Source organism: Peromyscus californicus, unplaced genomic scaffold (assembly GCF_007827085.1).
Source record: "Peromyscus californicus insignis strain IS unplaced genomic scaffold, ASM782708v3 Scaffold_20__1_contigs__length_68692818, whole genome shotgun sequence".
Taxonomy (NCBI): domain Eukaryota; kingdom Metazoa; phylum Chordata; class Mammalia; order Rodentia; family Cricetidae; genus Peromyscus; species Peromyscus californicus.
In genome coordinates, this window is record NW_026294503.1 from 46,764,885 (window position 1) to 46,792,528 (window position 27,644).

General features: G+C 47.6%; 1 protein-coding gene across 1 annotated transcript in view; it reads left to right on the top strand.

The window, feature by feature from the left end:
* Aco2 (aconitase 2) overlaps positions 1–27,644 on the top strand; it is a 43,081-nt gene that overhangs the window by 7,547 nt on the left and 7,890 nt on the right. The window contains exons 2-9 of the mRNA XM_052748416.1: positions 8,365–8,501; positions 13,877–14,135; positions 18,496–18,588; positions 23,020–23,178; positions 23,399–23,549; positions 24,584–24,688; positions 25,912–26,003; positions 27,109–27,214. Coding sequence (XP_052604376.1) covers positions 8,365–8,501; positions 13,877–14,135; positions 18,496–18,588; positions 23,020–23,178; positions 23,399–23,549; positions 24,584–24,688; positions 25,912–26,003; positions 27,109–27,214 — 1,102 coding nt within the window. The remainder of the gene's footprint in view (positions 1–8,364; positions 8,502–13,876; positions 14,136–18,495; positions 18,589–23,019; positions 23,179–23,398; positions 23,550–24,583; positions 24,689–25,911; positions 26,004–27,108; positions 27,215–27,644) is intronic.

The following is a 27,644-nucleotide window of genomic DNA, read 5'->3' on the forward strand; positions in this document are numbered from 1 at the left end:
GTGGGGAGCATGGTGGCACACAGGCAACAGGAAGTGGACTGTGTGTTACACCGAGCTAAGCTTGAGCAAGAGACGTCAAAACCCACCACCACAGTGACATATACTTCCTCCAAAAAGGCCATACCTACTCCCAACAAAGCCACACCTACTCCAACAAAGCCACACCTTCTAATAATCCCCCTGGGGGCCAATTGCATTCAAACTACCGAAGTCCTTCTATCAAGCTCACACTAGGCAGGTCCACAGACTGTCTGGTGCAGTTACAGCAGTGGTTACCTCGTGTTCCGCTTGTTACTTAAAGGGTGAAAACTGAGAATCAGCTGCAGGTGCCATCCCTCTTGAGTCTTTTCCTGCACACTGTAAGGGACAGGTGACACCTAAGCAAAAGGAACTGATGACTGCAACACAGGGTATGGACTAGCCTGTGAGTCAGATCTAGACGCTGGACACGGAGTTCAGTTTTGCTCTAGGTCTGGTGCTGCACTAAAAGTCCATATGACAGTGAACTATGGTCGAGGAGAAAGTCCTCTAGCAGCCTCTGGGAGACTGGAGATAAGTGGGAGAGGCCTCTCATCCTCTCCTGTTCTGGGGGCAGGGGTCAAAAACATTTACCAAGACTTACATAAGATGTGGTTCATAGTCACTAGAGTGCCATGCTGCGTCTGGGAAGCCTGGCCCTTTCAGTGTGTGCCAGCTACACACAGTAAACATGAGTTTCAGGTTGAATATCCAAACGTGACCTATCCAGACAGGCTCATGAGGGCAGATGTTTGGTTAGGCCAGTGTTAATCTCTTGGTCAACACTCTTTTGGGTACTCATGTTCGACCAATGTAACAGCCACCAAACTGAACTGCCACTCTATCCTGACTTTTGTGCTTATTATTAAGGACAACCTGACTGATATATCAAATGTCCTGAAGAAATCAAATTCACTATTCTCACCAACCTACCTAACTAAACACAACCAAAGCTGCCTTACGAGTGAGACTTTGACATTCACAGAGCTCTGCTAGGTGTGAGGTTTGCACGTGCTTGCTGCTTAAAGGCAGTATGTGGGAAGTTTAAAATGCATGAATGAAAGTTGGTCGGCGGTGGCACACACCTTTAATTCTAGCACCTGGGAGGCAGAGGCAGGGGAATCTCTGAGTTTGAGGTCAGCATGAACTATAGAGCAAGTTCCAGGACAGCCAGGACTAAACTTAAACTAAACTAAGCCTTTCTCAAAAAACAAAACAAACAAAAAAAAGCATGAATGAGCAAGATGTCATGGTAAACTCTAGCATTTGGGAGGGTGAGGCAGGATTGTGAGTTTGAGGACAGCTTGGACTACATAGTAAGGCCTAGTTTCTAAATAAGGTTCATGAAATGTTATATTAGTCAGGGTTCTCGAGAGTCACATAACTTATGGAATGAATATATATATATATATTATATATATAGTGGGAATGTATATAATGTATATATGGAATTTACTGGAATGATTTACAGACTGCAGTCCAGCTAATCCAACAATGTGAATGGAAAGTCCAAGAATCTAGTAGTTGCTCAGTCCCACAAGGCTGGTGTCTCAGTTGGTCTTCTGTATATCCTGGAGTCCCGAAGAAGTGGGCTCCAATGCCAGTGAAGGAAAGACTGTGCTAGCAAGGTAAGGGCAAGCAGGTGAAGAACAAGGGCTTCTTTCTTTTTTTTTTTTTTTGGTTTTTCGAGACAGGGTTTCTCTGTGTAGCTTTGCGCCTTTCCTGGAACTCGCTTTGGAGACCAGGCTGGCCTCGAACTCACAGAGATCCGCCTGGCTCTGCCTCCCAAGTGCTGGGATTAAAGGCGTGCGCCACCACCGCCCGGCAAGGGCTTCTTTCTAACAAGTCCTGATACAGGCTTCCAACAGAAGGTGGCCCAGATTAACGGTGTGTCTTTTCCACTTCAAGGTCTGGATCAAAAATGTGTCTTCCTGCCCCAAAAATCTGGACTAGAAGTGGATTCACCCACTTCAAACCAAGCAGAAACTCTCACAGATGTGCCCTCCATATCTGGATTGTAGTTCATTCCAGATATAGTCAACTTGACAACCAAGAATAGCCATCACCAGTGTCATGTAAAATGCAGAGCTAAGACATACTAACATGCTTGACCTTTAGATCAACAATAGTGTAGAGACGCTGTGCCTCTCATTCATGAACCATATGGTACTGACCAGGACACCAGGGTTCCTATAGACACAGGACTGGAAATGGACAGAGACTGGTAGTAAAGATGGTAAACCAGGATCAAGTTATTAGGTTTCTCATCCAGGTTCAGGAAATCAGGTACACAAGCCAGGCATGGTAGCTCACACTTGTAATTCCTGCACTGAGAAGCAGGGGGATCATCTTGAATTTGAGGCCAGTCTGGACTATACAGTTCTGGGGTTGCTTGAGCTACAGTGTGAAACCCTATCTTAAAAAAAGAAAATCCGGTCTGGAGAGATGGCTCAGAGGTTGGGGGCACCGACTGCTCTTCCAGAGGTCCTGAGTTCAATTCCCAGCAACCACATGGTGGCTCACAACCATCTGTAATGAGATCTGGCACTCTCTTCTGTATACATAATAAATAAATAAAAAAAAAAAAACTTAAAAAAAAAAAAAGAAAAACAAAGCACTCCCTGCCTCAATAGACAAAGGGAGAGAGAGCCCAAAAAAAAAAAAGAAAATCCAAGCTAGTGAAATGGCTCGGTGTGTAAAGGTATTTGCTGCCAAGCCTGACTACCTAAGTTCAGTTCCTAGAACCCAGATGGCAGACAAAAAAAGAACTGACTCTTGCAAGTTGTTCTCTGCTCTGCACATGTGCCCCAGGAGTATACCCACACATGTACACATACACACAATAAATTTTTAAAAAATCTGTTAAGTAAATCCCAAAACAAACAAATGAGCCATGTCTGTACATATGTATGGCTTAAGAGTAGGAGGACATGATGGCGAATACCACACTTTTTATCCCAGCACTCAGGAGGCAGAGGCAGGTGGATCTCCGTGAGTTCAGGGCCAACCTAGTCTACAAAGTGAGTTCCAGGCCAGCCAAGTCTACACAGTAAGACCCTGTCTCAAAACAACAAAAACCCAAAACTAACAAGAGTGGTGAGCAATGCTACATGCTCTCTTGGTCCCAGTACCCAGGAGGCAGAGGCAGGTGGATCTCTGAGTATGAGGCCAGCCAGAGCTACATAGTGAGACCCTATCTCAGGAAAGGAAGAGGGACAAAAGAGAAGAAAAAGAAAAAAAAAAGAGTAATTGGTGAGGAAAATGTCAGTCAAGATGTTAGGGTGTTGAGGTGTGTGGGAGAAAAGTGTGTGCCCTGCCTGCAGTATTGCCGCAAGGCTGGTAGAGCTGCAGCAGATACCAGCAGCACAGGGCAGGGTCAGGCTGCTGCAGAACTTGGAGATAAGCCAGTAAATGGGTAATTGAAAAACCTGAAAACTGTTTTAGCCCAGAGAAGACATTTATGGAGGGCAACAGGACAGATAGTTGTCTTCAGATAGCTGGGGGACCCTACTCTGAAGACTGAATCATCTTGAGTGGGAACAGGATTGCATAGTTTGAACATGCTGATGTGGCTGGTGTCTGGGAACCATTGTAGAACAACTTGGCCTCAGAGGGTAGGCATGGACAAAGAGCCCACTCTCTAGTCCCCTGTGTGACAATTTAATTAATGGTAATAGAGACTGCTAGTTAGGTAAAGGCACCCACTGCCCCACCTGACCACCTGAGTCAATGCCTGTAACCCACAGGGTAGGAGAGAACCAACTCCTGCATGTTGTTCTGTGACCTCCACATACATGACATGACATGCCCAAACGCATATCTACATGGATATTAAATGTAAAAAAAAAAAAAAAACAGTAAAAATGCCATTGTTCAGTTGTGTTAGCACACACTAATGGCTGCCTCATTAGACAGCGCGGACCTAGAGCAGATCCAACACAGTGGAAAGCCCTGTGGACAGTTGTCTCTTATTCACAGATACTTGCACAGAGAAAGCAGGGCAACATTGGGATTAAGGATTTTGTTTATTTATTTGTTTTGAGGCCTAAACTTAGGTAGCCAAGGCTGGCCCCAAACTTGCTATGTACCTGAGGATGACCTTGAACTCAGTGTTTTTTGTCTCCACCACCCCAGTGCCAGGATCACAGGCATGTGTGCTACCATGCTAGACCATGACTCAGGATTGAGCATGTGGATGACTTCTCTAGTCCTCGATGCTTCGAAGCTGAACACATTTTGAGGGAAGGCTCAGAGACTTGGATAACGTGCCTGGGGCAGTAGCAGACAAGTGCATTAGTCAGGCTGGGTTTGAGTGTCTCCCCCCCCCCCATCCCCCATCGCCTTGTAGCTTTGGTCACTCTTCCTCCGTGGGAAGCTAGGTTCACGAGAGGAGTTACTTCACAGGTGGGCTTTGAAGATTAGAGGGTAAATGTGTGCAGAATGCTTAGCACAGTGCTTGTCTCATGCATGGTAGGCACTCAGTAAATATTGTGTCTACCAAGAAGCTATATTCTTATCAGCATTTAAAAAATTAATTCAGCCGGGCAGTGGTGGCGCACGCCTTTAATCCCAGCACTCGGGAGGCAGAGCCAGGCGGATCTCTGAGTTCGAGGCCAGCCTGGGCTACCAAGTGAGTTCCAGGAAAAGGCGCAAAGCTACACAGAGAAACTCTGTCTCGAAAAAACCAAAAAAAAAAATTAATTCATGTAGTGGTACTGAAGATGGAATCAGGGCCTCATGAATAGCAAGTTACACACTCTACCATTGAGTCGTATGTCCAGTCCCCATCAAATTCTTGTCCTTGTTTCTAGTCACCATCATCATCATCATCATTTGAGGGAGGGTTTCAGATAACCCAGGCTGGCCTTAAACTCCCGATTATCCTGTCTCCAGCTCCCAAGTACTGGGATTACAGGTATGTACAACATGCCCAGTTCATGTTGTGCTAGGATTGAGCCCAGGACTTTGTATATGCTAGGCAAGTGTTCTGCCTACTGAACTATATACTCAACCTCCAATTGGTATTATTTATTTTAAAAATTATTTCATGTACCAGTGAGTTGTTTCATTGGGTAATAGCCCTGCCATTAAACTCTTACCAGCCTGAGTTCAATTCTTGGGACCCACATGACGGAAGGACAAACGGACTCCTGCAAGTTGTCCACTGATCTCCACACATGCCATGGTACACATATGAAGGTCAGGTATAGACGACTCTTAGGAGTTGGTGCTCTCTTTCTAGGATGGATTCTGGAGATTGAATTTAGGTCATCAGATTTGTATCACAAACACTTTTATCCACTGGACTGTCTCAATGGACCTCAGCGTTTTATTTCATAAGCCTTTTTCCCCAGTATTGGCACTGTTTTCCTTGCTGTTGGCATTGTAATTAGGATTACAGTTTATGGTTTTGCCTGCTAGTCTAGACGCTGCTATTGTTATTTTGGTTTCTAAGGTAACGATGCTTAGGGCAGTCAGTTTGCAAAAATAAATAGTGTGCGGGAGAGGGCACAGTAAGGAAACTACCAACATGATGCTTCCAAGATATGGTTACATTTTTATTGTAGACAGGAGAGAACAGCCAGAGGTATCTGGAAGAGTCTAGAGCAGAGAGAGCAGAAGTAGACTGAATATGGCCAGCAGACTGGACATGGCCAGGGCCAGGGAAGCAGGAAAGGGAGAGTGGAGACAGCAGAGAGAGTAAGAGAGTGAGAGGGTGAGTGCAGGAGAGTCCAGACTGGCTGCCTATAAGGAGAGTGAGTGGCGGGGGAGGGGAAGGGTCAGCACTCGAAATGTGTAACAGGTACTTGTGAGTAGGAGCTGAGGAGCCTGGAAGCTTTGATAAGCTGATCAGTGCCGCAGGTGTGTGTCAGTGGAGAGCCATATGTTCCTTCTGCCAGGGGTAAGGGAAAGGAATCCTTTTGGCAAATGGGAACCAGGTTTGCAAGTTCCTGAGGAATGCTGGCTTTTATTTTATAGAAATCCTGTTAACCAACTTGAGCTCATTTCTGGATATGTGGACTGCCTTTTGGAATTTGGGAAATTGGACAAATAGGTCCAGGTACAGATGTGGGTCGGTTGTTTCCACACTAAGCTGTTGGTGAAAAGGAAGCTTTGCCACAGCTGTTTAGCTTCTCATTTTGTGCAGGACACAGAGAGGTACTCATCAGTGCATGGGGCAATAAGAACCCAAACTAAGGCTGGGCTTGGTGGCACATGCCTTAATCTCAGAGGCACAGGCCAGCCTGGTCTACACAACGAGTTCCAGGCCAGCCAGGGCTACAAAGTGAGTCTCTATCTCAAAGAAATACATTAAAAAAATACTGGAACTACTTAGAGCTTGATGTATTCTCTCCTGGTTTTCACAAAGCTCTGTGAAGAGTTAGTGCTTGAGGGTCAGTCATCTAAAATTGCTCACAGGACCAGTGGCTGTGCCTAACACGACCCAGATGGCAACCACTCTGTCCTACTCTCTGTTCTCTCTGTTCTAGTCTGGGTGTAGTTGCTGCAGAAATACCTTGTCTTTTCCACGCCCTGCCATAGGGAGGTCCTCTGATGTGTCGTAGGGCAGGAGTCTTTGACACCTAGCTAGAGAGGCAGACAGCAAGGCTTTGGTGCTGGATTTTAAGCTGAAGGACAAACAGACCTGAGCTCTGTGTTGGGAAGGAAGGCCATTAGTGAAGAAGGATGCTGCTTGGTGAGGTGGCCTGTTCTCAGCACAGGGTGACCTGAACAGAATAGCAGCTGAGGACCTGCACTAAATTCTGCTGTGGAGATTGATAGGGATTCAATCGTAGTCTCTAGGAAACTGAGGAAGGACTTGGGTCATCAGCATCAATTTTCTCTTTCACAGAGAACACCCTTAGGAAGGACACCTAGATAGAGCATCAGTCTTCCTTTTCTACTGTCCTTTCTGTGGGCTCTGGGCTGGCTAGTTCATGTCAGCTTGACACAAGCTAGAGTCAGTTTGGAAGAGGGAACTTCAACTGAGAAAAGACTCAGTGATTGGCCTGTGGGCAAGCTTAAGGGGCGTTTTCCTGATTGGTGATTGATGTGGGATGGTGGATGGTGCCACCCCTGGGCTGGTGGTCCTGGATGCTGGGCAAGCCAGTAAGCAGCACTCCTCCATGGCTTCTGTATCAGTTTCTGCCCTGACTTCCTTCAGTAATGGACTGTTAGCTGGAAGTGTAAATGAAATAAACCCTTTCCTCCCCAAGTTGCTTTTTGGTCATGGTGTTTTATCACAGCAATAGAAACCATACCTGACAGATTAATTTACCCTTTCTTGGTCACCTTCTCTGTTAATGTTGTCATCCAGAGTTTTAAAATTAACTAGAATATCCTCCATCCTATTGTTTACTGATTGCTGCGTAACAAAAAGGCCTCAAATTCGAGGCTTAAAACAACAGTCACCATTTACCTCTCACAGTTTCTATAGTCCAGGATTTGGGGATGGGCTCCCTTAAGCAGATACAGTCAGGATGAGTGATATAGGTCAGTAGTAGAGTGCTTGCCTTGTGTTTTTTCAAATGTTACCTAGGGTTGCAGTTTTCTGAAGGCTTGTGTTGGAGCAGAAGCATTCTTTTGCCAGTGGCTCATTTACAAGGCAGTGCTGGTGTCTACAGGAGGCCTGTTCCTCTCTGAGTGGACCTCTCCCTGAACTGCTTATGTCTTAACAACACGATGATTGTCTTCTCCCAGAGCAGGCCAAACAGAGGCAGCCTAACAGAAGCTAGCCCTTTAATGGCCTACATTAAAAGTTACTCAGCATCACTTACCCTTGCATAGAAATCAAGAAGTGTACCATATGTTAAAAGACAAGGGAGTTGTGCAACACCTTTTGAAGGGGTGAGGTAATGACCAAAGCTTAGGAGAGGCTTTGCTCATTCATTCTTCTAGCTAGGAAACACATGTTGGACACATCTGTGAGATGTGCCAGGTAGTAAGGGAGCCTTCCTCCACCCTCAGGGAGCTTTCTGTGGACAGAGTTCTAGCTGTATTGTGGGCATTGCTTCAGAGCTGCTCGGACTTTCACACATAGTGTCCCTGAGTGGTCCCCAGGACTGTTGCTGGTCCTCTAGGACTAGCCAGTGAGGTCTTTTCTTTGGCTATTGTAACTTACGCGGTAGAACTTGACTTTGAGCTGGTGAGTCTGCTATGACTCCTCCCATTTTCTCCTTTTGGGATGGTTTCTGTGGCTGATAAGTCACCCATGCTGCAGTGAAGGGAACCAAGGCTACGGAGCAGCTCATGACACTTGATTCCTTTTTTCACCATGTGGACCTGTCTTTCAGATGTAGACCCTTGAGAAACCCGTTGACAGTACTGTTTTCTTCTGTTTTGCAGAAGGCCCTGGGTGTTCGACAGTACCATGTAGCCTCTGTCCTGTGCCAACGGGCCAAGGTGGCCATGAGCCACTTTGAGCCCAACGAGTACATCCGCTATGACCTGCTAGAGAAGAACATTAACATTGTCCGCAAACGGTAAGGCTGTGGAGAGTTGGACGTGCCAACCGAGAGCTGCTTCCCTCTCAGAAGGCATCGGGAGTGTGGGTGGCAGGATCTAGTATTCAGGAGACAAAGGCCCCACAGAGGAAAACCTTTGCATTGGAACTTCTGGCCTTTTCCAAGGAATAATAGGAAGAGGCCTAGCAGGCCTGGAATGATGGTGCATGCCTGCAGTCCCAGCACTTGAGAGGTGGAGGCAGAAGCATCAGGAGTGCCAGACTGGGAAACAAACTACCTTTGAAGTTCTAAGTCTGTTGAATGGTGGAGCCTGCACTCAGTCTGACTCTAAGGGTCCCAGCATTGGTTCTAGTAGTTTTTTTGTTTTTTGTTTTTTGGTTTTTGTTTTTTGTTTTTTTTTTGGTTTTTTTCAAGACAGTTTCTCTGTAGTTTTGGTGCCTGTCCTGGATCTTGCTCTGTAGACCAGGCTGGCCTCAAACTCATGGAGATCCACCTGGCTCTGCCTCCTGGTTGCTGAGATTAAAGGCATGAGCCACTACCACCCAGCGGTTCTAGTATTATTTTTATTTATTTATTTTTTTTTAAGATTTATTTGTTTATTATGTATACAGTGTTCTGCCTGCATGTATGCCTGCACACCAGAAGAGGGCACCAGATCTCACTATAGATGGTTGTGAGCCACCATATGGTTGCTGGGAATTGAACTCAGGACCTCTGGAAGAGCAGCCAGTGCTCTTAACCTCTGAGCCATCTCTCCAGCCCCTAGTATTATTTTTAAAATTACATTTTATTTATTGTGTGTATGCATGTGTGCATATGTTGGGCATGGTGGTCCACGTCTTTAGTCCTAGTATTTGGGAGGCAGCCAAGGCTACACAGAGAAACCTTGTCTCTGGAAACCAAAACAAAAAACAAAACAGACAAAAAAACAGGATCCTCTAGGGACTGGTGACATCAAAATGTGGGCAGTACTGGCCAGACTCCCAGCTATTTCTAAAGTGCAACCAGAGTGGAGAACCACTGTCCCACCAATACAGGACCTTGTCCAAATACTTTTCTCTAGGAATCAATTTATTTTTGAGACCCTGACCACTGCCCAGTGGGAAGATAATGGATTTTCCTCTCATCTTCAAGATATGTACTCTGTTCTTCATCATGCTTGGAAGGAGAGCTGGTACAGAAGTGAGCTTCATGATGACTTGACCAGAAAGTATTACTTGCCATTTAGAGTTTGTTTGTTTGTTTGTTTTTTTAAAGATAAGGTTTCTCTGTGTAACCCTGGCTGTCCTAGAATTTGCTCTATAGACCAAGCTGCCCTCAAACTCACAGATCCACTTGTCTCTGCCTCCTAAGTGCTAGGATTAAAAGTGTGCACTACCAGCCAGGCAATGGCGGTGCACGCCTTTAATCCCAGTACTTGGGAGGCAGAGCCAGACAGATCTCTGTGACTTCGAGGCCAGCCTGGTCTACAGAGCGAGATCCAGGGCAGGCACCAAAGCTACACAGAGAAACCCTTATCTCGAAAAACTAAAAAAAAAAAAAAAGGAAAAGAAAAGGTATGCACTGCCACATCCAGTTTACCATACCCAGTTTTCTTGTCATTTAGTTTTTACTATATGCAATTGGCTGAAGCAACAAAAACACCTTTTTTTTCTTCCTGGCTTTGAACTCTATTTTTTAAAAATTTTTAATAAATTTATGTATTTATTTTACATCCCGGCTGAAGTTTCCCCTCCCTCCTCTCCTCCAAGTCCCTCCCCACTACTCTCTCTGTTCCCACACCCCAATCTACTCCTCATTTCTGTTTAGGAAAGACCAGGTCTCCCATGAGTATCAACAAAACATGGCATATCAAACTGCAGTAAGACTAAGCACCTGCCCATATATTAAGGCTGGGCAAGGAGACCCAGTTTGAGGAGTAGGGTCCAAAAAGCCAGTAAGAGTCAGAGACAGGCCCTGTTCCCAGTGTTAGGAGGACCAAGCTTTTAAGGCAATGGAAATGTTTGAATTTTAACTTTATCAATAAATTAACAAAACAAAAAATTCCATTGATTTTTTTTTTTTTTTTTCCCAATCCTGCATTAACCAGAGAAGTTCAGTGACTATCTGTATGTTCCTGGTAATCAGACATGGGTTGTTCAGTTCTCATTGTTGCCATAAACTAGTGACCCTCGGACAGTTGATTTGCTCCAGGAGAATACTCGGCAATGTGCAGAGACATTTTTGATTATCTTTACTTGAGATAGTGAAGGGTTGTTATATAGTGAGTAGGGGCGGATAACACCAGTAACTATCCCACAGTGCACAGGACAGCCCCATAGCAGAGTCACCTGGCGCCAAGTGTGCAGAGTGCCAGGGGTGAAAAACCGTGACATAGAGGAAAAGTGGAGATTGGGGCTATTCCAAAAACAGTTCTATTCTAAAGAATTGTTTTATTTTATGGAGAATTTCAAACATGCATGTTATGTTTTGATCAAACATGAATGTCCAGTGGCTGTGACTGCATCCACAAAACCTGAACAAGATCAAGCTAGTCTAAAGAACTTTAAAGAAGGCTAGAACATTGCCAGGGGACTCTTCCTCCACCCTGTGCCTTTGACAGGAACTAGGTCTCTGCCACCCAGAACAACAAAGGGACAGATAAACATAGAGGACCCAGTTCGCCCTCAATCACAGGGGATGTAATGATGAATGTTTCCTCATTTGTCAGGCTCTGGGTCTTTTTATCACACTCTATTTAGTGTGTGTGTGTAGTCATCGTGGGTCACACTGAGGTCATCAGGCTTCCAGGCAAGAGCCTACCCTTCTGAGCCATAACCCACCAGCCCAGTGTCGGGTTGTTTTTTGTCTGGCTTTTGTTTTGTTTTTGAAACTAGCATTTCAGACGTTTGCTTTCAAGGTCTTGGTGCTATTTTTCAGCTCTCTTGTGCCCAGAAAGAGAAGCTCTGTTCCACACAGTGAGTCATTGCCACCCACCAGCCTGGGACATGCTGCTGCAAACCGATGGCCAGCCCCTGGACCTCAGGCTCCTGCTGTTTTTACTGGAGGCTCTCATGACACAGACCTAGAGGTCCTTAGATCTGCTGGTTGAGCTGCTGGACTGCACAGCCAGGATCTTAGAGAAGAGCGCTTAGTTCAAGGGCTTAGGAGACTGAGGTTAGGAGCTGGGCCCAGGCAGGCAGAAGAAATGGAAGGGTCTGCATTTGCCGCACGGTCACGCTGGCCATGCCAGTGTTGACCGCACAGAGTCAGAATGAAGACACAGGCGCAGCTCACCTGCTGGCTCCCTGACTCTAGTTTTGTACTGTAGCTTTGGGGCCTGGGGGACTCATTTTCCTTCCAGTACCTCAGTTTCCTCATCTACACTGTAAGTAGAAAATGAGCTAGACACACCAATTTCTTAAGAAATCCTAAAGTAGAGGCTGGAGAGATGGCTCTTTTCCAGAGGTCCCAAGTTCAATTCCTGTCACCTAGGTTGGGTAGCTTACAACCAGCCGCCTACGACTCCAGCTCTAGGGACTCCAATGCAGTCATCTGGCTTCTGCAGTTACTTGTTTACACATGTCCACACACACATATAAACAATACATCTTTTAAAACATCCCAGAATTAAGTACCCTAATAACACTCACCTTCAGTGACAGAATGCAGATCCATGGTGGATTGGGAAAGGCATGGTATGTGTGTGTGAGGTGGTAAGGACTGAGTACAGGGCCTAGCATCTTCTGCTCTACATCTGAGCTACTTACCCTGTATGCAGCTGTCAGTGTGATTATACCTCTGTAGAGCTGTTTCTCGAGGGTGTCTTTGTTGGTTTGTTTGAGGAGGATAAGGGTCTTGCTCTGCATCCCTGACCAGCTTGGCATTGGCTGTGGAGTTCAGCTTCATCTTGTACTGCTAGTGGATGGCTGTCATGAGTTTGAGGCCCAAAACAAAGGAAATGCTGTAAGTGTAAGCTTCGGTCTCCAGTCTGGTCCTGTACTTCGAGGTCGGCAGATAGGGACTCCGTGGGGAAGCCAGTTCGTTCCTTTGGTCCCTTAGGAGGTTTAGTAACAGGGTCAGCTATGACCAGAACTTCTGACTCCGGGTGTCATGTCACCCACACCCACGGCCTGTGGGCTCTGGGTGACTCTGATTCTTCCTAGGCAGTCTCAAGTTCATCAGAAGTTTCTAGAATGGTGGGAGGCAGAGTTGGGGTATATATGGCTGCTGTGTTGTGTGGGCAGACAGCAAAGTGGCTAGGATGCTATGTGGAGAATTGACTTTGGTCTATGGGTGGGATGCTCGTGAGGGGGAAGTACTTGAGTCCTGGTAGAGTCTGTGCCTATTTGAGGGATTGGCTCGATTGCTATATTTATCTTTACGTGGAAAGGTGCCATGAACCCTCATGAGAGTTGGGATCTAGGAAGAGAAGCCTAAGTAAAAGGTGGAGCCGAAAGCCACACGTCTCAGGTGCAAGTGAGTCAGCCTGGCAGGGAAACCTTTGGAAGAGAGAAGCAGGCATTACACATGTGAGATGGACATTCATGCACTGTGCTGCCGCAAGCCGAGTGAAGGTAATGTTGATAGGGTTCCCTGTGTTAGTGTGGCTAGGGACACAGGAGAAAGGTCCCCAAAAGTAGGGGATCCCAGACAAGACTCAGGCTGTAGGTTCTGAGTTTGAGCTGTTAACATCTCTCTGCTGAGTCTGCGTCTGTTCAAATGTTTATTAAATAACAAGAATGTAATTAAGGACTGGAGAGGACCTGAGTTTAATTCCCAGCAACCACATGGCGGCTCATAACCATCTGCAGTGGGATCTGATATCTGATTCTGGCATAAAGTTATCCATGCAGATAGAGCACTCATACATATAAAATATATCTTTAAAAAAGAATGTAATTAACATCAGATGAGGATGTGTATGTTGATAACTGCTGGATAGTAGAGTAGTGTAATAGAAAAGCAAATATTCTTTGAAAAAAATTGACCTGTTATCTTCTATGATGTTTATTTTGATTTTTTTTTTTTTTGAAGTAGAACTTCATGTAACCATGGCCTTTAGCATGGCCTTTAGCTTGGTACATAGCCAAGGATGATATTGATGCGACCCCTGAGCCCCACCTCCCAAGTGCTGGGATTGCGGGCATGCACCACACCTGGCCTATCTCCTGTGACGCTGACATTCACTTGTTCTCCAAGTAAATTTCAAATCACCACAGTAAATGCCAGGCACTTCCCTATGTTCTAGAGATGCCACAGGGAACAGCACTGATTGGATCCTGCCCAAGTGCATCTTGGAATCAGGCACATAGATTCTCCTATGCCTGCTCACTGCCATAAGCATGGAGAGGGAGAAACTGTGGTAGTTGAGTCGCAAAGCTGCCACCAGGCTACCTTCCTTCTGCCCACAGATTGAACCGGCCTCTGACACTCTCAGAGAAGATTGTATACGGACACCTGGATGACCCAGCCAACCAGGAGATCGAGCGAGGAAAGACATACCTGCGTCTCCGGCCTGACCGGGTGGCCATGCAGGATGCCACAGCCCAGATGGCCATGCTACAGTTCATTAGCAGTGGGCTGCCCAAGGTGGCTGTGCCATCAACCATCCACTGTGACCATCTGATTGAGGCCCAGGTTGGGGGTGAGAAAGACCTGCGCCGGGCCAAGGTGAGCCCCAGGTGGCGACAGGGACTGGTGGCAGGGTGTGGCATGGGGGACGGGAGGTAGAGCCCATGCTGCAGTCTGCTGGGGCACTGCCGAGTTCTCATGAGCTGCTGGACTCGGTCTGTTTTCATGGCACTGAGGACCTGAGGGTGGGACCCAGAGCCTCCTGTATGACAGGCAAATGCTCCACCACTGAGCCATTCCCCAGCCCCAAGGTTTAGCATTTTTGTTTGTTTGTTTTTGTTTTTCCAGACAGGGTTTCTCTGTATCCCTGGCTGTCCTGGAACTCTGTAAAATAGGCTGGCCTTGAACTCACAGAGATCTACCTGCCTCTGCCTTCCACTGCCTGGCTGGGTTTAGCATATTTTTCAGGCTTGCTTTTAATTTTTCCTAATACTAGAAACGAAATCTGGTGTTGTGAAGATGTTAGGAAATAACAGCTGTCCTTGGTCTGAGCACAGAAAACATTATCTGCTTGCTGTTAGAAAGTGCTGCTGCTGGGCTGGGGAGATGGCTCCAGATTTAAGAAAGCACATACTGTTCTTCAGAGGATCCACATCAGGCAGTTCACTACCACCTGCAACTCCAGCTCCAGGGGCATCTGATACCTCTGGCCTCAATTGACACCTACATTAAAGTATACACACACACACACACTTTTATAATAATAAATAAATAAGCAGGGCAGTGATGGTGCACACCTTTAATCCCGGCACTTGGGAGGCAGAGGCAGGTGGATCTTTGAGTTCCAGAACAGCCTCATTTACAGAGTGAATTTCAGGACTGCTAGGACTACATAGAGAAACCCTGTCTCAGAAAAAAAGAAAGAGAGAGAGAGAGAGAGAGAGAGAGAGAGAGAGAGAGAGAGAGAGAGAGAGAGAGAAGTGCTACAGAAGAGCCAGGTGTGCTGGTACATGATACTGGTGCCTGGAGTCAGGGTTCTTTCTGTCCCAGCAGCCCATCTTCCCATGTCTGCATCCATGTCACGTGTGCCCTCTCTCCTGCTCTCTTCTGGCCTCTGAGGGTCACCATGAATTGAATCTCCCAGCTGCAGGAGTGGTAGACTGCTCTCATTCTCACTCTAGAGATCTCACGCTGACAGCCTCCTTCCAGGCCATTTCTTTTGTGAGTTTTACTCAAAACTCACAATGGCTGTGTGCCACTGAAACTGCCACTCAGAGCTGAATTTCCCATCTTGTGAAATTAACCCATGCTCCTTCTCCCAGGCCTCCAAGCTTATGGTACCTTCCTGTGTGCTGTTCCTAGATCTGGCCCTGTGCCTCCCAACCCTAGGCTCGCCTGCTCCCTGCCGCTGGCAGTGGGAGTGAGTACTCTTTGGGAGGACACTGGCAAGAGGTGAATGCTGGCAGGCCTAAGGCCCAGCTGGCACAGAGCAGAGCATGTGATTGAAAGTGCTCCAGCTAAAAAAAACAAAGTACTCCAGCTACTAGGGTCAGCCTGGCTCAAAGAGCCTCTCAGGCTCTTGGGAAACACTGAGGGGCAGCCATCCTTCCCATTCTAGCCTTTTGTCACTGTTACCCACCCATGGTGTCCCAGGGGTACAGTGGTACTTTCCACTTAGCTGAAATCATGTCCTGTCTACAGACTAGCAACTTCAACATTAGCTGCTGAGGGGTGATCATGTTACATGTCTGCAGGGCCAGGGGCTGCAGAGACCAGGGACCCTGAAAAAACTCCCATGCAGGGCCACCATTTGTGGTGGAGATGTGGTTCACAGAACCATAGATTTCAGCTCTCATCCCTTCTTGTAGTCAACAAATGTTTATTTATTGAACATTCATTACATGTTAGGTGCAATAGCAGGAATTGTTAAGTGGGAACTAGATTAGCAGGAGCCTGTCCCTCACAGACCTTAAAGTTCTATATGGAGAACAGTTTCCGAAACCAAGTCATTGCAGTGGGAAGGGAAAGTATATGCTCTGTGTTATAAGAAGAGGTCTGATTGAGATTTGGGAAAGGGGTGGGAGCAGCTCCTTTGGAGATGGGACTATAAACTGACACTTAAACAGATAACTGGAGGAAGAAATTCAAGAGGGATTAGCAAAGGCCAGGGGTAGTGGAGCATGCCTGTAATTCTAGCACTTGGGAGGTAGAGACATGGATCAGGAGTTCAAGATCATCCCCAGCTACACAGTAAGTTTGAGGCCAACTTGGGCTTTTGAACCCTTGACCCTCTCTCACACCACCCTCCCTCCTAAATAAATAAATTAGATAAACAGATAAATGAGTAAGTGAATATACAAAGGGCCTAAGACAGGAAGAAACTAGAAACTTACACGAATCAAGAGGAGACTCCAGGCCTGAGCCCTGTGGGAAGACAGAATGGTATGAGGCAGGCAGGGCCTTGAGGGCTGTGGGAAAGGCTGTTTCTACCATCCTAGAGTCATGGGAAGACTGTTTCCTGCTGCCCTAACAGGCCATTACAGACAAGGGAAATTATATACTATAGAAGTTCATTCGGCTCCATTCTGAAGGATGGAAAGTCTGTGCTGTCATGGGGTAGATGGGCGAGCAAACGTGGGTGAGCCGGGAAACATCAGGCAGGACTTACTCCCTTTATCAGGAACGCAATCCACAGTAACAGCGTCAGTGCATTCTCGAGGGCAGAGACTCTTACAGGTCCTACTTAACCTGCCTTGGCTCACTTTCAACCTGAGTATCGGAGAAACATGCAGAGTTAGAAGGAGGAATATGGTCAGTTCTGCATGTGTTATCGTTTCCGACCCAGAGACAGGGAGTGCTCTGTCGAGAGTCTCATAGCCAGAGAAGGTTCCAGGCTGTTTCAGCATCACTTTTGAGACATCCACCCTCCCATAAAGAAATGTATCCACCCTCCTGCCCTGGGTCCCAATTTCGCAAGTGACTGGTTTGTAAAAGACAAGGCCAGTGTATTAATTATTAATTAGAAAGGATTGCTCTGGTAACACAACTTGTCTGCCGTTCTTTTACTTGGAGACCAAGTGGACTCTCAGAAGGACACACTGGCCGGCGGGAGTTTACATGAAGTATTTTTTCAGGGTGTTTATGAAGTGTGGGATCTGTTCCTCCTTTTCAGCACTAGAATCTACCACAGCGCTATCCTTTTTGTTACTGGTCAGTCTCACATGTCCGTGGCCATGCCTTATCAGATAAAGTTTGCCCTCACAGCTTTGCTATGATTCTTCCCTTCCTCCAGGGAACTGCCTTCAAATGACAGGCTAAATGGGAACAATGGATCCCATCCTTTCAGATCAATGGCCCACCCAGTTAGCAGCCTTTTACCTGGGACCTGTCAAACGTATTACCGAGTACTGTGCACTTACTATGTCCTGGCACTGGCTAGGTGCTCACAGGTGGAGTCTTTTACCCTTTTCAGAGGCAACAGCCTTGGATTGTCAGGATTCTCCAGGTCTGTGGCTGGACAGGCCTCACATGAGCCTCTGGTTTTCCAGCTCTGTGGGAGCCCGTTCTCGGGTTCCTCGTGGCTTTACCCAGCAGGTCCGCATAGAGGATGATTAGGACCACGGGCCTGAGTGCAGGTGTCTGGGATGGTCTGCACTTGGCTGTGCTGGGGGAGGAGGTCTTTTGCTCCACCCCTTGGCGTCTCTATAAAAACCCTGGGGCAGAGACAGTCGGGGCCGTTGGAAAAGATTCCAGGCCCTCTCGAGGCTATCCTTTATTTTTTATCTGTTTATCTCCGTGATATTCTCCGCAATAAATCCTTCTATCTAGTATTTCCTGCTGCTCACACTCAAGAAAACTCTGGGGAACTGTGGGGGTGGTGGGTAAACGCCCCACACATCTCTAAAATGGATTTGACAACTGTCTTGTCTACTTCCTAAATGAGTTGTCGCGCTGTTTAGCTTGATATTAATTTGCATTCAGTAAGTGGTAGCTGAGATTCCAGACAGGTACCCACAACTCAATGGAGAAGCAAAACCAGGATGTCTACTTGGTCCCCTTGCTTCCTTTAGAAGACCCCCTCACTCTGTGTCCACCCTAGTAGACAGATACATATATGACACCTCCTTCGCTATTGGCCCTGGCTAGGGAATCGAGTGCCAAAGGGGCCTTTGTCAAGTATCCTGCCCTGTTCCTTCTACAAAGAGACTGAGGCACAGGACAGGGACATGTTCCCAGACTGTCCCCCTGGCCAGGTGTCATGGAGATGGAGCTATCTCTCTCCCTGGGCCTTGCCCGCTGAAACTGCAGGCCAGTAGCCAAGCCCTCTGGAATTATTTTGAGAAGCCCTATGAGGGAAGACTTGTATTCATGATGCCATTATGTCAGCACCGCGGGGGAGGAAGTATGAAGTGTGAGGTCATCCCAGATCAAACTAATGCTCTGGTTATTGATTTTATAGGACATAAACCAGGAAGTGTACAATTTCCTGGCAACTGCAGGTGCCAAGTATGGCGTGGGCTTCTGGAGGCCTGGATCTGGAATCATTCACCAGGTAATACATGGCTTAGCCTGTCTTTCCAAGGGCCCCAAGGCCAGGTTTCACTCTGGTAACGAGACAGCATGTTCCAGGCCTGCTGGGGACTTGAGGCTTGGGAGAGATGTACAGGCGTGCTGGGGCCATATCATCCTGAGTACTGGGATTATAGGTTTGTAACTATAGTTTACAGAAATATAAATGCTTGAAAGCATGCTTAGAGAAGGGATAGAAGTTAGATATGTTGGTTCATACCTGTAGTTCAAGTACTGTTCTTTCTGTGGAGTTGGGGAACCCCAGATGTGCTTTTGAGCTACATTCTCTAATATGCTGTTTGTGTGTGGTGTTTTTCTCATAAGTGTTTAGTCCAGTTGTGTGGGTAGCTGATCCAGGGGGTGTGAAGCCCTATCCTGATTTCACAGGCCCCAGGTGTTCACGTGGTGCGTAGACATACATGCGAACAAAACATTCATACACATAAGTACCTCTGAAAGAATTTTTAAAAATAACTACAATTATTTGTAGTGCTGGGTTATGGACTCTAAGGCCCTATAAATGCAAGGCAAGTACTATACCAATTGAGCTCTTTCCCATGATAAATTTAAAAATAATGAAGATATTAACTTATTAATACTTACCACAACCTTGTGAAGTAACGAGTTTTACTGTAACGTACTTTACAAAGGAGGAAAGCGAGGCAGAGAGATTAATATCCTCACCTAGTGACAGCCTCCCGGCTAATTGTGCAGTAGGGATCTGCTCCTGAGTGCTCTGCTCCGCCATGGTGCTCTGTAGCCTGTATCAACAGGGAGCCCTGCTTGGTCCCTTTTGCCAGTTGACTCTGAAGGACGGAAGTGCTGATGTCATAGGCTGTGTTAGCAGGTGCTTTTCCAGAGTCCTCTAAGAATGGGGTTGAATTTGGCAGACATTTTCCCACAAAGTCAGTATGGTAGGCACACCTCTAATCATAGCACTCAGGAGGCTGATGCAAGAGGTTATTGTGAGTTTGAGGCCAACCTGGGCTACAAAGATGAGTTCTAAAGAGCCTGAGCTACAATGTGAGACCCTTCCTCAGAATGAATGAATGTTGGCCAGGCAGGGTGGCATATATACCTTTAATCTCAATATTGGAAGAGGCAGAGGCCGGTAGATCTTTGTGAGTTCTGGACTACATATTGAGGCCTTGTTTCAAAAAACAAAACAAAAATGTGTGTGTGTGTGTGTGTGTGTGTGTGTGTGTACGTACGTGTGTACTGCTTTCCTTCTATCAGAAGGGGCTGCTGAGGACTAACCTAGTGTATATTCATTAACTACCCATCCTCTGCATTTCCAAGGTGACTCTTCTCCCTACCTCCATCCCAAGCCTTGCTACCTGCTCCTTGCAGAGGAGCTGAGTCAACCTGTCATCTGACCCTGCTTGGGCCCCTGGCTCTGCCCAACTTTGAGACCAGAGCCAAGAATGGATTACTGCATTGCCCTTTAGGACAGGGCTGCCAGGGTGACAGGGCTGCCATGTCACACAGCCTGCAAGGACCAGAGTCTTTCTCTGCAATAGGGCATGAAGGCATATGGACCTACTTTCAGTTGGCCTTTTGTTATGGAGGGCACCCCAATCCAGGTATCCCTATTTCATTTTAGCTCAAAGGCCTAGGCCTTTTTGGCAGCTCTTAAGCCAAAGTTTGGGGCTGTGAGTGGTGGATGCTCATACCTGCCCTTGGTCTCTACTAAGCCTTCTGCATGATTCTTAAAACATGACATTTCCAGGAACCATGTGTTTTAGTCTCTGATCTGTTGCTGTGAAGAAACAGTCATGACCAAGGCAATTATTATAAGAGAAAACATTTAACTATAGATGGAAGTTTCTGTCCTGCCCGGTCCCGCAGCTCTTCAGTCCCAAATAAACACAGAGGCTTATATTAATTATGAACTGTTCGGCTTATTGCTCAGGCTTATAACTAGCTCTTATGTATAAATTAACCCATAATTTTTGTCTATGTTTAGCCACATGGCTTGGTAGCTTTTCTCAGTCCAGCATTCTCATCTTTCTTCCTTTCTGTCTGTCTGGTGATTCCATCTCTTCCCAGCTTTCTCCTCGTCTGGTCACCTCGCCTACACTGCCTGCCTGGTTTCTGGCCAATCAATGTTTTATTAAACCAACAGGAGTGACAAATCTTCATAGTGTACAAGGGCATTATCCCACAGCATTTGACTAGGGACTTGTTTACAGTTCAGAGGTTTAGTCCATTGTCATCATGATGGAGGAGCATGGCAGCATGCAGGCAGATGCTGGAGCAGTAACTGTGAACTATATTCTGATCCTTAGGCAAGATCAAGAGTCTGGGCTTGGCATGGGCTTTTAAAGTCAGAGCTCACCCCCAGTGACACCCTTCCTCCAAATCCTTTCAATCTTTTCAGCCCTGGTGGCTAGTGTTTGACTATATGGGCCTTTCTTATTCAAACCACCACACTCCTTGCATACCATGGGGCTTTACTTTCTGCCCCTCCTTATCACAGCAGGTTCATTCAAACAGAACTCCAGCCTTGCCACCATTGAACTGGCAGACCCTGCTTTAGCTTTCCAACTTACCTGTTAACCTGTTTAACCTCCTCGGCCTTCCCACACCCTGCATTCAGGTTCCAGAGGAGCCTCTGTGGGCCCCTTTAAATTATGTTCCCAGTGGATGTCTGTGCTTTCTCCACTATGTCATGTGCTCTGTAGACACAGGGATGGATGTGGCTCTGAGGATGGGACCAGGTGAGTGCAGATTTGGTCCTCGGTGTTTGTATGCTTAAGTTCTAATGTTATGTTCTAGATGTTAGTCTAGCCTAAAATGTGATGGTGCATGCCTGTAATGTCAGCACTTGGGAGCTGAGAGAAGAGGATCCCAAGTTCAGGACCCACCTGAGCTATATAATATAGCAGGACCTGTCTGAGCTATATAGAGGACCCTGTCTCATAACAAACAGATATACAAAATACACACTTGTTGGCCCTCACTCCATCTCTCTATCAATATTCATAGATTGCTGAGGTCACTGTTGCAGCTGGACAGATTACCATCTGAGATGAAGAGTCCTGTAGTCCTTAGGTCTGCAGTAACCTCTCCTCCTGGATGTTAATTCATGTGCGGCTACGCCACATTCACTACCAGGAATTCTGTGTGTCTCACTGTCATGAATCTAACTTTCCCAACCTTGTGGAGCTTTAGTGATTGCTACTCTCAAATCTTAGCATGTGGTGCAGGCAAGGAAAGGGCCAGGAATCGGAGAGCAGTACCAGCCTGCTCCTCCATATAGGTGCCACACTTTGTGGAAGGCATCGGCCTTTCCAGCCCTTTCCATTTTGAAGGGATGGAGGCCCTTCGTGCCCTGCTAAGTCCATGGGCGGATGCCCCACCTTATGCGGAGACCTGGGTGTCTGTGATGTCCCAGGGACTCTGCCCACATTCAGTGCCGATAGTTCCTAGAGCCCTCACATCTCATCACCTTGGTTCTTCCTAATGCCTGTGAGTGGGCTGATTTCACCAAGCAGATGAGCAGGGCCCAGGTGAAGGAGCTTCAAGCAGAATAATCAGATATTGCCTCTCCCAGCTGTATGGCATGATGGCATTCAATCACCTTGGTCATCTAGTGAGATGGGCTGTTTGTGTAGAAGCGGAAGCTGAAGCCTCGAGAGGCTGAGTGTCTTGCCCAAGGCCTCACAGAAACAGGAGGTGGTAGGCCACACACCTAGGCACAGAGTGGGCTGGACACCTACCTTCCCGTGAGTCCAGCCCCTTGGAGGGACCTGGACAGTGGGTAGGACTGATGTGGGTCCAGCCTCTGCTTTCTCACCCAGTGTTCTAGAGAGCACGCATCCCCTGCCTTCACAGCTAGGAGGAGATTTGGATGAAGCAGCCCTGGCAAACAGGGCGGGTGATGAGCAAGTTGTCAGACATTGAAGAAACTCGCGACATCTCAGTACTTGAATGCCCTGTGGGAACTGAAGCCTGTTCCTGACAGAACTGTCTACCCTGATGAGAAGCCTGGGAGGTGTACCACCTGCCCTGGACAGTTCACTACTCGAGGCTGAGAGTCTATTGGGAGCTTTCTTCATCACACTTGTCCCAGGCCCATCAAAGAACACTTACGTGCCAGTTTGTGTGGTTCTTAGCACATCCTGAAGTTAAGATGACCTGAGTGTTTTTATTACTACAATGAAGAGACTGAGGCACAGGGAGGCATTTACAGGCCCAAGTCACATAGAAGCTGTTCATGAGCCCAGGCCGCCTGGCCATATAGGAGTAGCTTAAATTAAATGAGGCTGTCCCCTACCCCATACTTCAAGAATACCTGGGCATGGCCGGGTGGTCTGGTGTCAGTGAAGACAGCTCTGTAGATCCTTTTTTGTGTCCCATTTCCATTCTGGGCTAAAGACTTTTAAGCTTAATATCTTTGATTATTTTTCAGATCATTCTAGAAAACTATGCATACCCTGGAGTTCTTCTGATCGGCACTGACTCCCACACCCCCAATGGTGGTGGCCTGGGAGGCATCTGCATTGGAGTAGGGGGTGCTGATGCCGTGGATGTCATGGCTGGGATCCCCTGGGAGCTGAAGTGTCCCAAGGTGAGGGCTAGGGAAGGACTTGCTCTGGCCTGGCTAGAAGGGAGGCTGTTGGGGTGCATGGGGGGCTGTGGGTCCCAAATGGCTGAGCCAGGCTGGATTCTCTTTTGTGAGGAGTGGGGCTGAAGAAGAGGAGTGGGAACGCAAGCCCCGTTCCTTGATTGCTAACTGGAACGTAGTATGTGGTGCAGAGGGCCTGTAACTGTCTTGCCCGCTGTTTCAGGTGATCGGTGTGAAGCTGACAGGCTCCCTCTCCGGTTGGTCCTCACCCAAAGACGTGATCCTGAAAGTGGCCGGCATCCTGACGGTGAAAGGCGGCACAGGCGCGATTGTGGAATACCACGGGCCTGGTGTCGACTCCATCTCCTGCACTGGTGAGGATGGCAGCCCCACACGCTGCCCCTGACTCTGGGCTGGGCCATGTGCCTGAAACAGAAGCTGAAGGGGCCTTCCCTTGAGGCTGTCCAGGCAGTGTGTGGACTGAGAGTAGACATGGAGCAGTGGAGGTCAGGTTAGGGCCTCCTGCTGCTCTGACGGAACAACTGGAAACCACTGTAAAGAGACAGGAACTTCCTTGTGGCTACTCTGAGTTGGGACCCACATCAGCTTTAGCTTCTGCTGCTGGGGCCTGGCCAAGAACTATACAGGACTGTCTTGCATGATCCATGAACGTCCCAGAGACCCTGTAGTAGCCTGCAGAATTATTACACCCCTTAGTTAACAAGAGCTCCCTCTTATTACTGTGACATAACCCAGCTGTGAAGTTGCTGACAGGCCCTGACAGAAGCCAGGATCTCTGAGCCACACCAGTGCTACAAGATGCTGTCTGGACCAGACAGTGGTGCCATGCCATTCTTTGTTACTCCAGCTGGCTTTCAACTGTCTGAGCTCAAACAGCCTTGTGTCTGTGCCGCCCAAGTAGCTAGGACTATCGGTATAATGCTCTGAACCTGATTTATTTCATTCTTATTGCTTAAACTTAGAAAAATATTTATGTAGCATCATGGTGTAGCTGAAAGAAGGCAGAACAGCAGGCAAACAGACCTAGACCTAAGTCCATCCAGTACTGGTATTTATTTGTTTATGATGATCTTGAACCATTCTAAGCAAGGTAGACACAGTAACTTCTAGGCAGTGGCTGGCCATGTCCAGCTTCAGTACACAATGGCTATGTGCTCTGCTGAGCAGAAGCCAGACTCTCAGCTAGAATTCTGCTTGTGAAGGCCGAAGTCTGTTCATTGGCCATGGGCTTTGAGGGGTGAGTACCTAGTGCCACTAGGTGGTCTTATCGGCCAGGAAGGAAGTGATGCAGCTCACTACATGAAGAGCTTTGTACCCACCTTGCAGATACTAGAGCTCACACCTAGGTACCCAGCGTCCTCATGCCCTGGGCTCTGTTTCTCCACAGGCATGGCAACAATCTGCAACATGGGTGCAGAAATTGGGGCCACCACATCAGTGTTCCCATACAATCACAGGATGAAGAAGTACCTGAGCAAGACAGGCCGAGCAGGTGAGCTCATAGGGTGGAGTGGTGTGAGCACACAGCCATGTTGTACTCTTGTCCTGAGGGCATGAGTCCTTAGCCTGGGGAGGCTGCCTAGGGAGGCTGGCTGCAAGTAGAGACACAAAAGTCCCTGCAAATAGATGACAAACTAGACATGTGTGACTGCTTCTGATACGACATTTGTACTTCTCTTCAGCCTCTGGAGGGGTCTGGCATCCAAATTAAATATCCATGTGAGGTTATCCATGTGGGTTTCACAGGAAAAGGGCTGCATTCTGGTCCTTTCTGGCCTAGTCACTGATTCCCCCTACAGGAAGCTCTGGAAGCAACATGGGTCTCTTCTGTAGAACTGTTCCCTGACTGAGGGAGCTTCCCAGCTTCCCACAGCACCTTTCCTGGCCTAGTTTGATTTCTTTGAAGCTCAAAGAAGGAAATAAAAGCCTGGAACCTGGAAAGGGAAGGGAGTGTGGGTGAATGGATAGAAACTACAGGTTAGGGGCCCTGGGAAGCTGGGAGCCCTGAGTCCTACCTGGAGTACCCTTCACTCCTTTCTCCATCTAGTGACTTCTTAAAATTTCTGTTCTTCAGGGCTGGAGAGATAGCTCAGTGGTTAAAAGCACTGGCTGTTCTTCCAGAGGACCTGGGTTCAAGTCCCAGGACCTACATGGCAGCTCACAACTGTTTGTAACTCCAGTTTCAGGGGACCCAAAACTTCCCATGGCAAAACACTAATACACATAGATTTAAAAACAAACAAACAAAACAAAAGAAAAAATTTTAAAATTCTGCTCCTCACGGGTGGGTGATGGTGCAAGCCTTTAATCCCACAACTCAAGAGGCAGAGGCAGGTGGATCTCTGAGTTCGAGGCCAGCCTGGTCTACAGAGTGAGTTCCAGGACAGCCAGGGCTACACAGAGGAACCCTCTCAGAGGGAGAATGAAATCTGCTCCTCACACACTGAGGTGGAATGTGCTTGTTAACTCCAGTACCCCATTTTCCATAGCCTGCGTGTCTCCTGAGGTCTCCTCGTTCCTGGCTGACAGCCCCTCAGGAGGCTGAGTTCCTGGTGGGCGGGGACAGCATCCATGCTGTTGGATTTGTCCCTCTGTTGGCTTAGTTACTGCCTGGAACCTGCTACTTGGTAAATGGCAGGTATCTGACTCAGACATACAAATAAACAAAGTCTCAAAACCAATTTCTGTTTCATTTTCCTCCCTTGTTGATTCCAGACATTGCCAGTCTAGCTGAAGAATTCAAGGATCACTTAGTGCCTGACCCCGGCTGCCAGTATGACCAACTGATTGAAATTAACCTCAATGAGGTGAGGGAAGGAATATGGTTTGGGGGATTGCTGAGGGTGGGACTTTTCATTTTGGGCACTGGGCATGAGGGGGTGGGTCCTACCAGTACACCCATAGGGGAGTTGGCCCTTGATTCCTAGGGCCTAAATCAGGCAGCAATGGGGAGTAGACAGGAGGAGACAGCCATGGGGAAAGCAAGTCTGATGTAAATGTCCATTTGCCACCCCCAACGTTGGTGGAAGCCAGGAACTGGCCTCGGGGCTCACTTTGCTTGGAGTTCATAGGGCATATTTCAGTGAGTTAGCATCCTGAGGCCTGCAGAGCAGGTATGCAGAGAGCCAGGAAAGGCCTCTAGAGCAACAGAAGCCAGGCTGTGTCAAGTCTAGTGCCAGCCTTGGTTCTGTGGACCTGTGCAAGCTGATCTGCCTCTGTAGGCCTCAGTTCACCAAGTATGAACCCGAGGTGGCTGGGAGCTAGTAACAGTCTGGTGTACTGATGCTTGTGCCAGTCACTCTGCTGTGCGCATCACATTTGTTAGCCCTGCCACAGGGTCTGTCTGTCAGAAGGTTCCAGTAGGAACGTTTTTGATCCATCCTGACCCCTGGTGGTAGTACAGTTGAACCCAGAGCTCTCCACTTGTAGACAAGCACAGTCCACAGGTCCGTGTTCCCAGTCCTCTTCTTTCTGTTGTAAGACAAGGTCTCACTAAGTTACTCAAGCTCGCCTTGAACTAACTTTGGAACCCAGGTAGACTTTAAACTTACTGTCCTCCTGCCTCAGCCTCTCAAGTAGCTGGAGTACAGGCCTCACCACTAGGCCCAGCTCCTCCAAAGACAGTGTAGTTTGGGAGGTTAGGGCTTGTGAGGCAGATGGCCCTGATTGTTTCTGTACCTCTCCCATCTACTTGTGACCTGGGGTGAGGCACATCACTCTAACCTTCAGTTCCTGTGTGTACTGTGTGGAGATAAGCACGGCCTGATGGCGTTGGGGAATTCCAGGTGCTCTTTGCGACCTGTCTGCTATGACACAGTAGAGCCTTTCCTTCTGTGGAAATGTGGGGAATCTGTGAAACAAGCCCATCCTCACTGTTGCTTTCTGCCTCTCTGCTCTGTGCCATCTTTTCAGCTAAAGCCGCACATCAATGGACCCTTTACCCCGGACTTGGCTCACCCCGTAGCAGAAGTGGGCACTGTGGCAGAGAAGGAAGGCTGGCCTCTGGACATCAGAGTGGGTGAGTGTCTTCCACCGTCTCAGGTTAATAGGTTCTGGGCCAGCAGCTCTGCCCAGAGCTGTGGACAGCCACCTTATGGTGCTTCCTCAGGCAGGCCCTTTCTCAGGTAGGTATGAATATTCAAATATTGCCTCTGCTTGGTATAGAAAGAATACTATTTATTGTAGTGTAGTGAATATTCACAAGAAGAGTCTTAAAATACCTCTAACTCCAACCCTTAACCGGAAAAATGTTCTTTGGGAATGTTCCTGTGTTGTTGTGTCTATGAACACTTCCGTATGAACACAAGTCACAGCAGTCATGCTGCTGTGGACACACTTCCCATGTGCAGATGCCTGGCTATCCAGAGCCCGGGTCCTGCACTCACAAGGCCTTGGTTTGAATCCTGGCTCTGCTGCTTAATAGCTTGTGCTCTCAGCAAGCTGCTTCC